This window comes from Terrapene carolina, unplaced genomic scaffold, assembly GCF_002925995.2.
Source record: "Terrapene carolina triunguis isolate 2854851 unplaced genomic scaffold, T_m_triunguis-2.0 Scaffold238, whole genome shotgun sequence".
Lineage (NCBI taxonomy): Eukaryota > Metazoa > Chordata > Testudines > Emydidae > Terrapene > Terrapene triunguis.
The window spans coordinates 11,752,675-11,767,713 of record NW_020664589.1 but is presented as its reverse complement, the minus strand read 5'-3'; the positions used below and the strand labels follow the sequence as shown (position 1 = coordinate 11,767,713).

General features: G+C 46.3%; 1 protein-coding gene across 1 annotated transcript in view; it reads right to left on the bottom strand.

Annotated features, from left to right (window-relative positions):
- The window catches only part of COL5A1 (collagen type V alpha 1 chain), a 239,793-nt gene that overhangs the window by 100,722 nt on the left and 124,032 nt on the right, over positions 1-15,039 (bottom strand). The window contains exons 12-13 of the mRNA XM_024206663.3: positions 3,873-3,947; positions 1,448-1,540 (exon numbers count right to left, since the gene is read on the bottom strand). Of these exons, the coding sequence (XP_024062431.2) occupies positions 1,448-1,540; positions 3,873-3,947 (168 nt within the window). The remainder of the gene's footprint in view (positions 1-1,447; positions 1,541-3,872; positions 3,948-15,039) is intronic.

Sequence of the window (15,039 nt, the reverse complement as noted above, 5' to 3'; positions counted from 1 at the left end):
TGGGCCCCACACTACAAGAAAGATGTGGGAAAATTGGGAAGAGTCCAGCGGAGGGCAACAAAAATGATTAGGGGTCTGGAGCACATGACTTATGAGGAGAGGCTGAGGGAACTGGGATTGTTTAGTCTCCAGAAGAGAAGAATGGGGGTGGGGGGGGATTTAATAGCTGCTTTCAACTACCTGAAGGGGGGTTCCAAAGAGGATGGAGCTCGGCTGTTCTCAGTGGTGGCAGATGACAGAAGGAGCAATGGTCTCAAGTTGCAGTGGGGGAGGTCTAGGTTGGATATTAGGAAACCCTATTTCACTAGGAGGCTGGTGAAGCACTGGAATGTGTTACCTAGGGGAGGTGGTGAAATCTCCTTCCTTGGAGGTTTTTAAGGCCCGGCTTGACAAAGCCCTGGCTGGGATGATTTAGTTGGGAATTGGTCCTGCTTTGAGCAGGGGGTTGAACTAGATGACCTCCTGAGGTCCTTTCCAACCCTGATATTCTATGATTCTATGATTCTCCCGGGAGGAGGAGGACGCAGGGAAGGGATTGTGCCTCAGAGGGGTGTCCCTGAGCACACTACCTCCTTGAAGTATTCCTGAGTGGGTGCAGTTTACACGCCAGCCTTTGTTCATGGCTGTGTCTAAAGTCACAATCTAGTCCCTATTTATGGAGAATCTCTCACATTCTTAAATGGATTTCCGTGTACCATAATGCATCTAGCGGGTTTTCACTTCACACAGGCAAATGACAGAGTTTTCTCTCACACAAACGCTCGTGGAAAGTGAATTTCAGCATTGTATTCACTGGAACCAAAGTTTTCATTTGAACATGTGAACATTTGGGCCTTAAGGGCCTGCATGTTCATCCAATCAGGGAGCGGACATAATATTGCGGGACACATGTGACCAATCAGAGGTAACCAACACAGCTCGAATAACAAACCCGGATAGGGAAGTTTTTACAGTCAATCCACAGGATTCAATATATGTAAAAAAATATTTGCAAGGATACTCATCACATACTTTCCAATGAATACATTAAAAGAAAGTGTGATCTGCAGGCTGACATTCATGGAGCTGAGAAACAACTTACCTCTGTGGCATTCATTTATTTATTGAGAGTGATATACTCAAAAAATAAAAACATACAAAACTTTTGCTGGAGGTTTTGAGCATAAAGAACCAAGTCTTGTAAACAGCAGAACTCCACTGAAGCCCACAGGTCTATGCCTATTTACATCAGCAGAGGATTTGGTCCAAAAGGCGTGGGGGCATTTTGAACCATAGTTTGGGGTTTGGCCCATTTCTAGCTGTTATTGATAGGCCAAAGTATGCTAAGATGGCTAACACACAGGGGTCACATTACCATGCCAGGTACAAAATCACAGCCAACGTTGAGACACATCACCTGGGTGCATTTCTTCCAACGGTACCAGAGAAAAGAGACAGCCCCACTTACCCTGGCCTGTTGCAGTATGGCTTGAGCTTGGGATTCCTGTGCTGAAACGAGAGGTCCTTTTGAGCCACCATCTCCTCCCCCAGTAAAGCGGAACTGTAAGGAGCAAGATGCAAGATCCATGTGACTGTGCTGCTGTCTATTCCCTCTCTCCCTCGCCTGACTTTCTATTCAGCCTCGCTGGATTGGCGAGCTCAGCTCAGTCACTGCCCTACTGGTCTCTGACGAACTTACTAACTGCCACACTTGTCTAGCACCTTCTCTCAGAGCCCTGTGACATTCGCTTCTGATGGGAAAACCAGACAGGTGATCCATCTTATTTATGGTACAAGCCACGTTCTTCCCAGTTAAGCACCTGCAAAGTAAATCATTGCAGCTCAAAACAATCCATGGATAAAAATGCATGAGATCATGATATATGCTTTAAAACCTTAAGGATTCATCATCAGCTCAAAACTTGAAAGCCAGAACATTCATAGGCCTGATGCTCTCCTCCCAGCTGCTCTTGGCCAGGAAAACCCTGCAGATGTGATTGCATGAGGGTGGGAATGAATCACTTGGCTTTAGTTTCCAGTTTACTAGAGGACATAGCCATCGTTTCTAGCACAAGGCCTATAGGTTTGTGCTTGTGTGTTTTAAAAGCTCCCCATGCCAGGACACCTGACATTTGCTTGGAAATAGGACACAGTCCAAACAGGTAAAAATTTGAGCTTGGATTAGTCCAATCTGCAGCAGCCTATGAGGCAATAACAACAACACTGGGGCAGCGGTATGCAGGCAGAAATGCCCATTCCTGGATGCATTCGCGGTGCTCTGCAGCTTTGCGTGGTGCTTTCCCTCTGAGGAATCTCAGAGCGCTTTCCAAACACGAATTAAAAACTTTGCTACAGTGAGGCGGCAGGATGCATGGTTTTTATATCTATTTTATGGCAGGGAGAAAGGCAGTGGCCCAGATTTTGTCCAGTGCTGAGGTATGCTTCAAGGAGTAGAATTCAGCCCATAGTTTATAAAGTGTTTTGGGATCCTTTGGCATGGAAAGCACTCGAAAATGTAAGCTGTTGATATTGGACATGCCTTCTGTTGGGCCATTATTTTCCTGAACTTCAGGAGGACTAAGGCTCTTCCCACTTCTGACATCTCCGAACCGACGTTCTTGTAGCAATACCCTGTTACTGGCTTAATTACCAATGTCTTTAGAGCATTCCAAGAGTGAAACTGCAGACTGTAGGTCCTAGTTGGTAATGCTGCTTCACCTGGGTTTCACCTCGGCCTGTTGCATAGCGAGAGGCAATGAAACCAAGTTCCAACATGAACTTGGCCAACTGAACCAAACCCCACAATTTACGGGCCCAGGGTTGGTTACTTTATGGGCCAGAAGAGGTATTGTAATGGCCAGCTAAGCATTGTAACAATGTTGTGCAGTTGGCCTTAGCAGCACTAGGCTCCCTGCCAGTAACCTACACATGCATTACCCTCCCATTTGGAACCTCTACAAGTGCACAGTGGTTTTTATTTAAGACTCTTCTCTTAGTACCAAACTGCTTATTTTCCAGCCGCTAGGCTCCTTTGGGTTCTGTCGCATCAAAGCAGAGACAAAATACACTCATCATCATTCCTTTGGTGTCCTGGGACCGAGAGGGCTGACTCAATGCTTGCTCGACTGGCATCTAGAAAGAATAGTGCCACGATCTTCAAAAGTGACTAGTTCATTTCGTCGCCTACAATGTTGGATGTCCAATTTGAGACCCCTTTAAATGGCCCTGAATTTCAGCACTGTCACAAATTTCAGACGGGTGTTCAGCACTTTCTGAAAATTGAGCCCACTTTAGGTGTCTCAAGTTGGGTCCAGCAAAATTGAAGCGCTTGAAATCATGGGTCAATTTAGAAATTTTTAGCCGACTTACCCCTTTCTTTTCCCATATGAAGAGCTCACAGCATTTTACAAAAGGTGGGTAATAATTTACTTAAGAGCGGCCATACTGAGTCAGACCAATGGTCCACCTAGCCCAGTATCCTGTCTTCCGACAGTGGCCAGAGTCTTCTAAGGAAATGAACAGAACAGGGCAGTTATCAAGTGATCCATCCCCTGTTGTCCAGACCCAGCATCTGGCAGTCAAAGGTTTAGGGACTCCCATAGCATGGAGTTGCATCCCTGACCATCTTGGCTAATAGTCATTGATGGACCTATCTTCCATGAACTTATCTGAATCTTTTTTGAACCCAGTTATAGTTTTGGCATTCAGAACGTGCCCTGGCAAGGAGTTCCACAGGTTGTGTGTTGGGTCTCTATTCCACAAAAGGGGAAAGAGAGTCACAATGAGGTGAAGTAACTCTCCCAAGGACAGATAGGATGTCAGTAGCAAAGTGCAGGACTCCTGATCTCCAATCTTCAATATTAACCATGCCCTTTTGTTACAATTGTACTTACAGGCAGCATGAGCATTGTCCCTGGTGGTCCTGGTAACCCATCTGCTCCTGGAAGACCTGGCCGGCCAGGAGGTCCCTACAAAGGGGAGAAATGAAGAGAAATCACTCGAGCATGTATGTATATATTATTTAATTCAATCTTCCCCATAGGTTGCTGTAGCTGGAAGGGCCTTTGCTTCTCATTAGCCTTGGCAAAGCCAAGTACACTCAGATATATACACATTTTGATGGTATCCAGATCGATGGTAAGGCTGTTACCTTAGAGATGTTTACAGTGGCCTGTAGTGTGTTGCTTAAACACATATGGTATTTCTTAGTAATTCCATCCCCCTGCTCCCTTCCCTCCATAGTTTCAAGTCGGCCATGAGCAATTTTCAGATGAACAATAAAAGCCTTTGCAATGTTCCAGATCAATGGTATCAATGTTTAGTTGAGTATATTAAGCCCTATTAAAACTGTATATAAAACCTGGTGTAAAATATAACTCAGAACAGTGAAGCAGAAATGCATCGAAATGTATTTATTCTTCCACATGTTTAATCGCCTGGTTCTTTCTTTTCATTGTTTTTTGGTGGGTTTTTTTTGTCCTACCAAAATATTTCCATCTGCCTTGGGCCAAACAATCAGCTGGTGTAAATCAGCAAAGCTCCACTGACTTACATGAGTCGAGTACCTTGATCTCACTCTATAGGAACAACCTACGCATTAAACATTCTACAGATGAAATTCTAAATAACAGCATAGATCCAACTTTCCTAAAACAGTCTCCAGATTATTTGCACTCACAATTCTGTGCCTGCAAAAAAGTCCAAATTTTCACAGACATCCAGCAATACAGCATGCAAATGAGGACGACAGCTAACTACTCAAGGTGCATGCATAATTCCAATTTTTCCATTAGCATGCAAAGCTGTGGGCGTTGTAGACTTGATCCCGTCCTATGAAGTCAATAGGAGTCTTGCCATTCATTTCAATGATGGCAGGAGTGGGCCCTATCTGAGGAACATTTCTAGTTTCAGGTGTAATCCACCATCTTCCTGCAGGTTTCAGAGTAGCAGCCGTGTTAGTCTGTATCCGCAAAAAGAACAGGAGTACTTGTGGCACCTTAGAGACTAACAAATTTATTAGAGCATAAGCTTTCGTGGGCTACAACCCACTTCTTCGGATGCATATTGAGTGAAACATATCGAGGAGATATATATACACACATACAGAGAGCATGAACAGGTGGGAGTTGTCTTACCAACTCTGAGAGGCCAATTAAGTAAGAGAAAAAAACTTTTGAAGTGATAATCAAGGTAGCCCAGTACAGACACTTTGATAAGAAGCAAGTGTGAGAATACTTACAAGGGGAGATAGATTCAATGTTTGTAATGGCTCAGCATCTTCCTGCAGTTACTTAATAAGGTCCCATATTAATTTTATTTTCCCCCTCTTCTTAAATGAAAGCTGCAGAAATCCCCCTTGGGAAGTTCTCTGGAGCAGGATAGGTGAGCTGCACCAGCCATTCTGAGCCCTTAAAAATACGGTCTCTCTGAGTATGTGCAGAGAGTTGCTTTTTTTTTTTTTTTTGCACCTGTCTGATTTTGCATGTCATGGATGATATTGTCTGTCTAGGCTCTTCCCCCCAGGAGGTGCTGAAGAATCTGAATTCTTGAATGGATATACAAGAAACCCAGACTGGAGTCTTGCTCATTCTAATTCTCAAATCAGTGATCTGCAAACACAGTCACCCTCACCCCAGGCAAACACCAAAACTGTGACACCAGCACCCTGGCACAAACGAGTCGCCTTTCTTGTGATTAATTGTACTGGAGTGCCTAGAGATCGGGTGCTGTGGATACACGTAATAAGAAACGGTCTCTGCTACAAAGAGTTTACTATGTAAACAGACAAGACAAAGGGAGGCCAGATTTTTAGAGGTATTTAGGCACCTCGCTCCCATTGACTTTCAATCAGACTTAGGCTCCTACCTGACCTAAGTCACTTTTGAAAACGAGACTTCGGGTATGTCTACACGACCATAAAAGACCCACGGCATGACCGTGGCAGGTCTACGTTAGCTGACTCGGGTTCGTGAGACGCAGGCTGCGGGGTGGTAAAACTTCAGTGTAGACATTCGAGGAACAAGAGTCTCAGAGCCCAGGCTCCAGCCCACACCCAAACGTCCACGTGGCTATTTTGTAGCCCCACCTCCTGAGCTCCAAGTGCCGGAGTCAGCTGACCCGAGCTCTCAGTCTCAGTGCCCTGGGTTTTGTTTAGCGCAGTGTAGACGTACCCTGAGGCTCCGAAGTCAGTTAGGTGCTTTGACAAATATATCCTAAGCGATTTGCCCAAGGTCACTCAGTGAGTCTGTGGCAGAACTGGGAACTGAACCCAGGTGTCCTGATCTTAGTTCTGTGCCTTAAGCACCAGGCTACCCTGCCTCCTTACATGGTCTATGTACTTTATCTATTTTTGTATTAGAATACACTTCTCCTCCCTCCCTCCCTTTTCACATTCTCTCTGCATTGTGTGGGGTTTTTTTTTAAACTCTGTTCCCTCTTGCTTCCTCGGATTTTTTCCCCTCTCTCTCCTGTGCTCTCTCTCCCTTTCTCAAAAGGGCACCCAATACCATGCCAGTCCAATCTTCAAGCCCATGATTAGTGAGTCCACAATTAGGGAAAACAACACTGCCCAACCCTCCCCTGGACTACACATACATCAGCTAGACTATTTAGATATGTGATGCCCCATAATTAGAGGCACTGGAGAACATTACAGATGAAGAATCCAGGGTTCGCGTCACCCTCCAACTGACCCAGAATAATAACACAGCTTGAAAACCTGCAGTAAACAGCCACTACAGCCAGTGATTTATCAGCAGAAAACACAAGCAGTCCCCTCAGCTGCTGGAGGCAGGCTGCATATCAAATCCACCTATCCATTTTTCAAGACTAGCTCGGGAAGTTACTTCCACTTTGTTGACTTAGCCACTTCGACACAGGAGTCCCTGACTCAGCTGATGAGGAGTTGATAGGTAAACAGTCCCATCTGTTGGATTAAAAGCACAATAAATAATGTAGGCCAAACTTGTCTTATATAATAAACTCTTTCTCCCCACCTCGCCCCCACGGTCCTGATGTATGATTGATCAGCTCTGGGTTTGTTTATCGCTCTTTGTGTATTCTGTCAAACGAGTGTGTTGATAAAATGTTTTTACACAAGCATGTTCGTTGGGGGAGTGGGTATTTTCAAAATACCTCAAATTTACATTCAATTCAGTTTTCCAAAGGCCTTTGAGTAACTTTAAAAGAAAACTGTTGCACGTCAGTGTAAATTGGGGTGGCTCCAATGAAGTCAATGCTGCTATATCGATTTACAACAGCTAAGATGTGCTGCAAAGCTTCACACTGCTTGCAAATGTTAATGCAATATGGACACTGGTCAGGATTTTAGCCCAATTTTTTCGGCCTCCAAATTTGGTCCAGAAATCTCAAAGGATTAGATTTCTGACACTTCCATTGCTGGCCCAAATGCCTGTGAGAAAAGCCTTTCAACTGGTATTTCAGCACTTCTAAACCAGGTGCCACCTGAAACCTAGAAGGAGAAGAGCACCCAAGACCTTCCGACAAACATTTCAGAACCATGACAAAGGTCTGGACCCAGATGCTGTGCCTGTGAAGCCAATGGAAGTTTTAGCATTGGCCTCAATGCTACCCTAAAAGAGGTGCATGGGTGTACAGTCTCAGGGCCAGATCCTCAGCTGATGTAAATCAGTGTAGCTCCATCTAGTTCAATGGAACTTGGGGACAGTACGATAGCTGTGGATCTGGCCTATTATTCTATTTCGTTCTCTATTGCATGGCACAGTGTGTAAAAGGGTAGAAGCATCCGGGGTGTTATCCAACTAATTAACATGTTCTCAAAAGGAGAAAGACAAAAGAAAACGGCTGTGCATTTGCCTCGCAAGGGGCAGAGCGATCTGGAGAAATCCATGGCGCTCTCCTGAGGCAGGGATCATGATACGTTTCTCTGCTGAACGGCGGGAAGGATGTTTTCCGGAGCTGGTGTTTGTATTCTCTTCGTGAATGCTTTGGAATTCAGTTCGGATGGCCTGTGACACTCAATAAATCACTGCCGTCCCCCCGCCGTTTGGCTACATTCATTCACTCGGCATGTCGTTCTTTAATTATCCACTTGTAAAGACACAATGACAGAAAGAAACTGTTCGCACCTTAGGGCTGAGCGCTCGGGAAACACACACAGTTCTGAGAAACAAAGGAATCTGCAGAGAGAGGCGTGATCAATGCCCGGCATAAAATCAGGGGAAGGACTGTCTATCAGCCTGAACAAAGCTTCTGAACACGTCTAACCTCGTGGGTGCCAAGAGACGGCTGTTCTTCCTTGTGCAGAGACCAAGGCAGACTGATGCAATGTCCTCGTGGTGGTAAGAACACCAGATCTTCCTGATGACAGGTTAATTTACACCTTGGATATGTGGAAGAGCCCTTCCTTGCTCCATTGGCTAAAGTCACATTGTCCAAAGGAGCTCCCTTTCTCCATCAGCTCATTCCAGTTCACAGTTTCTTGGGAACATGGGGATATACTTGGAGCCATCTCCCAAATGCCTCTTCTCCTTAAATCCTGCCTTAAGCCTTCTTAAGGTGATCTCCTCACTGGTTGTCCCACAGTTCCCTCCCACAGCTGGAGCTCCTCGTGGTTTGGGGCAGTGTGGCTGGCGGAGCTGCTCTGTAGTGCTTCCTTCAGAGCCATGTGTGGTACTGCAGCCATTTCACTCTCCCTCCCTCCACCCCGCTTAGTCTACAAGGTTTGGCCTCCAGCTTGGGGCAGGGCAGTCTGTGCTGTAAGTTTGGTGCCAGTCTCTGAACACTCAAGTAAGAAAACAGCAACTCTTAAAGAAAGAGGGAAAGAACCCTTCAAATACAAACCCTCTGTTGCGGCACTTAGGGTAAAGCCCTGACGAGGGCCCAAGTTCTGGGTGAGCCCTGAGGAACCATTCCCCTGTCCTGCTCTGAGTCTGAATAAAGGCAGGCAAGTCTTCTTAACTGGCCCGCTGGTTGTTGATTGGTCATTTTTCATCCTCGTCCTTCTAAGCCTCTGGAGGACTGTCTTGTTTGTCACCTAGTCTGCATGGATTTTCCTTGGACGGGGAGTGTCAGGCCACAGATGCCTCCAGCAGAGGGCAGAGAAAGCCTGATAGACCTCGTCACAGGCAGGCAATACAGTGCTGAATGAGCAAACCAGAATGATGAATAAAGTAATACCAATATACTAGACAGCACTGTTGGCTTATGTTGATATAGCTGACTATCATTGGCGCATTAGTTTGATGTACTTGGCCGGTCTCAACAATCTTTCCGTTTTCACATGTGTCTTATGCTACATCTCTAAAGTTCCACACATGAGTTGTATACAAGAATAATAATGCTAATAATAGACGAATTAAAGACGATCTGGTCTAACTTGTGGAGAGGATTCAATACATTTCTAGTTGCCTGGCTCTATTAATTCATCACTTTTCTATGCCCAACATGTTGCATACTGTTGGGTTACAATTTGTTCTGCACAGAATATTTATAAACAAGTGGGATGTGCGGTCTGCTCCTGAATGCAGAGGCCGCCTTTCGCTCCTGGGTGTGCAGTGAAAAGAGTCAGGGACGTCGTGCCTGCCGGCTCGGCATGGCCATTCAAAGGCAGGCTGGAGAGCCTGCCGACAATCATAGGGAAGAACAGCAGAAATAAAGGCCACCCGCCCCGCCTTCCGGCCTGCCACACAAATGAATTCTTAGGAGCAGAGGACTGAGGTCACCGTACACGGAGAGGTGATTAAAGAAATAGCTATGGATGATAAGCAAGGCACAATTCATGGCTGCCCTGCAGCTGCACAGATCCCTCACTTGGGGAAATGCCCCAGGGGCAGAATTCCTTCCCTCCCACATGCGTCTTACGAAGTGGGTATTCACCCACGAAAGCTTATGCTCCAATACATCTGTTAGTCTATACGGTGCCACAGGACTCTTTGTTGCTTTTTACAGATCCAGACTAACACGGCTACCCCTCTGATATTCCCTCCCGGGGGAATTCCAGGGCAAGCTGGGGGTGGATGGGGACCAAAAGAGGCTGGCAAAACAGTTCAATGCTCTGATTATTCCTTGACTGCTGCAAGTTGCAGGGGACAGGGGCACTTTGATGTGAGAGGGCTGTTGTGACCTTATCCAGCAAAAGGCCCTGTCAGCCCCAGGGTTGTGCCCCCTCCCTCAATCTCAGTCACCATGCTGGGCTCTGCACACTGGCTCAGGGATGAATTGTGACCAAAGTCTCTAAAGGGTTAACTTAACAACTCTCAGGCAAGTTCCTGGCTGAGGCCATGCATTGGGGTTGAGATGAGTGGCTGGATATCGACGTTCTACGCATTCCAAGGCATGGATCGATGTGGCACAGCCAGCCCTCTCATTCTCAATCATGTCACAACTACACGAAACGCTATTATTGTTCCATCAAAAAAATAATACGCCAGGAGTTTAAGTGAGGGGGAGCCTTAACTGGAGAGGTTAGCGGAGTGCAGTACCCAGGAAATACCAGCCAGATCCCCTGAGAGTCAGTGTGATAAAGAGTCTTAATTTTCAAAAAAAGGGTCCAAATTAGCATCATCACCAAAATGCCCTGATACCCAATAATCCATTTAAATCCATCTTAAAACCACAGCAGAGACCCTTCCATTGAGCTCTCCATGGCTGCATTTTGCACGTGGATATTGTGAGGCTGTGAAATTGATACTGAAGATCTGCAGCCTGGCGGTTACCGCATTTCCCAGTTGGCAGGAAACCTGAGAATGCAACCTCTGTTATGCTGGTGCCTTCAAGCTCAGAGTCTGTCTCAATGGAAGGCAGCCAGGCAACCATCTTGCATTCAAAAATTCCTCTCAGTCACATGCTACAGGAAGCAGCCATGGAGAAAAGAGTGTTTGCAGGGCACTCACTGGAAAGGGAATGTGGAAGTCACCCAACTTTGGAGAAGAGCCACATCATCACGAGGCACATCAGAGGGACACACAAGATTGTTTCTTCTGATTGATCCCAAGAACTTGCAGCAAGGAAACCGGAGGATCAAGCGCATCCGAGGAGGGATTTTGAACACTGTGCATGAGGACAGAATTGCAACATAGGCCTAAGAGAAGGCTCATGGGAGTCGACTATAAAAGCGTGCACACAAAGGAACTGTCTGGCTCAGGCTTTGCTTTGTATCCATGCATGAGATCAAGTCCAAGAAGAGTCATGCCAGTGGAAAAAAATGTAGCCATATCTTCCTGATGGCTGTTCCTCATATCTTGATATATTTCTTCTTGTGTTCTCATTTGTAAACACGTGTGTAGTCATTTCCAGCTGGTGTTCTGGTGCCTGGAGCCAGGCAAGAAGTAGTAATTAAAGAGAAAGGATCTGGATGAAAGACCAGTTGGCCATGTTTTGCACTGGTCCGAGCTCCTAGCTTACTGAGCAAAGGAGCCAGCACAGAGCTCATATACGACTTAAGCCTTTAAAATAGGGGTTAAGTGAGACTTAGGTGGTCCACGGACTTCGTGCTGGCTCTCTGCAAACAAGTGGATTCCAGCCATCACATATATCAAGTTTATTCTGGTTTTTCAAATTCTGGCATTAAACAAACAACAAACTTCAAGAACCAGAGCCCTAATAACCCAAACCTCAGAAGGAACTTAAGTGTTGGAATCTATTAACTAGCACAAAGCCCAAGGAAAGACACTCAAGGAAACCTATTCCCCTTCCCTTGCTTTTATCTGGCCAGACCTTTTTTTCTTAGCTCCGTCTGCAACCTTTCTTGGCTTGTCCAGATAGAATTGAACAGCCCATAGCTTGGTGTGAAGACAGCTAACAAGATACGTGCACCTGTGGAATGAAGGAATTCCACAGGTGCACAAGGAATGAAGCAGCCAGCTGTGCTCATGAGACGGGAGAAGCTGGCAGGCGAACGTACGGCCCACATCTGATGTTGGTAGAGAGACAAATACCACAGCGAGGTGGGGAGCAGGTTTGACTGTGATGGCTAGCTGTACCCTATTTGTTTTGTAGCCTTAGTGTGCCATGAATATACAACTTTGAACTAGAGTATTTTGTCTGTGGCCCTTTAGACCACCCGGATATTAAGCCTGATTCTAATCCCATTTACACCACGGGCGTAACTCCTCAGCCACCCATTAAGAATACATACTGAAGCCAGATGCCAACGTTTTTTTGCCTAGAGGCAAATGCTCATATAGAACACTGCAAAAGCAGACGGCCAGGACCTATGGGGATGGGTCTTCCTCCCCTCCTTCCTAGGTGGAAGCGACTGCACCGTACGCCCTTGCAGGGAAGGGGACCCAATTACGCAGCTCTGCTAAGTCGACAGAAGACATTCTGCACCAGTGCCCGCTTTAGAAATCAGACTGAATGAACGAGGAGACTGAGGGAAACATCTTCTGCTAACTGTTCCCATCCTCACGACAGTATTTGGTATTCACTGGATAACAGTGCTGGGGGGAACAGACGCATTAGATATTCTGTCAGCTCTTCCATGGTATATTGTCACTGCCATTCATCTCTCCTCTAGAATTACAGAACAGACTCGGGGAAAACAGAGCATTAACTAGACTCTTCTCCTTTTGTTTCTTGGCAGATTCCAAGACTTTTTTTTTTTTGTTTTGCTAATGAGTATTTTTTTGCTCTTTGAGGTTGAAAAAGACCCTTGCCATGACTTCAACCACAACATCAAGCTACAGGCAGAGTCTATCGTTAGTGCTGTTTTTATTTTTAGGTGAACTTTTGGCACTCATCGAGTTTGCCCATAATAGCACACTTCTGAGCCAATGGCCATCTTCCCCATGCGCACTACCTCTCCCCTGACCTGGAATGCAACTCTGCGCGGCTCCAGAGAGGGTCCTGTACACTACGCTATCAATGCACCTCAGGGAAGACATCTAGAAGGGGCCCAGCTCTGCCTTCCCCGAACTCGAACGTTTTGTCAATGGGACGAAGCTCTCCACCCTGTCTCCACCACTTAGCGGAGACCGCCAGCTGTGCACTGCTGTGTAGAAGTAGGAGGTCAGCGTGGAGAAATGGCCATACTTGACTAAGATGAGAACAGCGGTGACCGAAGCCAGGTTTGGACTGGAGACGGGCCAAGAGATTCAGATTAGGCCAAATCTTCATCCAAGCCCAATGTCTGTAGGTTCATAATAGTTCAAAGAGAAATAATCCCCCTGTCCCTCCCTGGCTACCTCCCTGTCTTCAGCCCCTGACTTAACTATGGCTCCTTCTCTCGTAGCCCCCTTCTTTCTTGCTAGTGAGGGGATGAGTCAGACCTCCTGTTGGGAAGCTCTCCCTTAGGTTATCCTGGGTGCCCCTAAACACCCAACCTGGTGCTGTAGCTGTCTGGGACCCCCATCCCCATCCCAGAAGTACCCGTGACTTTGTTAAATAGCAACACACTCAACAACATTGCAGAAGTACGCTCAACTAATCTAAAAATACCTCTGTTGTGCAGCCATTCACAGTACTGGCACAGGGCCAAGTTCCGCTTGCCTCACTCACACATGGGCTGCTGAAATCGACGGGGTGTGAGTAAGGTGACAAAGCAGAACCTGCCTGCTTGTCCCTGGTGCCAAACGTGTTTAAGCATGCACAGGCTATGTCTGTCACCCGCTCGCGGCTGCAGCGTACTGAGGCTGTATGTCTTAATTACAGCACGTCATGCAGACTCTACTATAGCTTATGCGTCAGGAGACTGGGTTTTTAAGGTTCAGAACCAAGGGTTCTATCCTAATTCTGACTGAATGCGTTGTCTGCCTGTCACAGGGTGGGGTAACTCTAAGGGGCGCTGGGCCCAGCATACCGATCAGCTATGTCCCAGCCGAGACCGCTCAAGCTCAGTGGTTTGAGCATTGGCCTGCTAAACCCAAGGTTGTGAGTTCAATCCTTGAGGGGGCCGCTTAGGGAACTAGGGTAAAAATCTGTCTGGGGATTGGTCCTGCTTTGAGCAGGGGGTTAGACTAGATGACCTCCTGAGGTCTCTTCCAATCCTGATAGTCTATGATTATAAAAGCCAAAAACACAGCTCTGTTGAGGGAGGAGAAAGTTTGGCCTGGAGCAGGATGAAAGGCTCTGGGCCCCTGCAGAAGACCATGGGTGAGAGGGACAGACAAGGCTTATATGTGGAACTTATGTTGAACTATTTTATTGTGTCTGAAGAGTAAACTGTGCCCTAAAGGAAGAGTTTGAAAAGACTGGGCATGACACTGAGTATTTCCTGGTCTAGTGAGGGAGTCCATCAGGCTACACTGTAGTCTGTGGCAACAGATTTGATCTTTACGTGCAGGCCAAACAAGAGAAACAGGCTGGATTTTAATGCACTGCGTTAGGAGATTACTACTTTTCCTCTTCTGCTCCATTCAGGAAAAGTCCCTCTATAAGCCTAACAGTCGAAAATTAAAGTACTGCTTACAGTTCTTCAATGGAAAAAAAAAAACCATTTCCTAATGATATTCATTTTTCCCTTCCTCCTAAAAGCTTTCAGCCTGGAAATGCAGTGATTTATTTACTCCGGCCTATGAAATCAGATTCCTGCCGAGGGACTGTTCTAATTCCAGCAGCTTGAGTCTGGCTGCTACAGTAGTTAGGTTCTAGTGACCTCATTTCAGGCCTTCAGAGAAACAAAAGCAAGCTGCGGTACTCCAAATCCTCCACTAGGTGTCAGGCCTAAATTAACTCTACAGACACTGCCAGCTGCATTGTGTATGCAGAAGCAGGAGTTTGTTTCAGCACAGCAACTGCACATGTTACTTCTTTGCTGTTTAATTTCCTCCTACTGGGAGAAAAATAGCATTTAACTGTGGCTGCGTGATTCAGAGGCAAAGAAAACGAAGCAGAAATGAAAATATATTTGCATGGTGGCCGTTTGGGAGCCTCAATTTCAGGCGGCCCTAATCAGAAACCGGGGGCCTGATTTTCAGAGGTGCCGACCACCTAGAGACATCCTGAATCTCAGCTGGCATTGTGGGTGCTCAGCGCTTTCTGAAAATGAGGCTGTAGGTGTCACATGTTGGACACCAAAATCCAGGAGCCTTGAAAACGCAAATAAAATGTATTGGGGGCTGGAGAGTATTTTGCCCATCA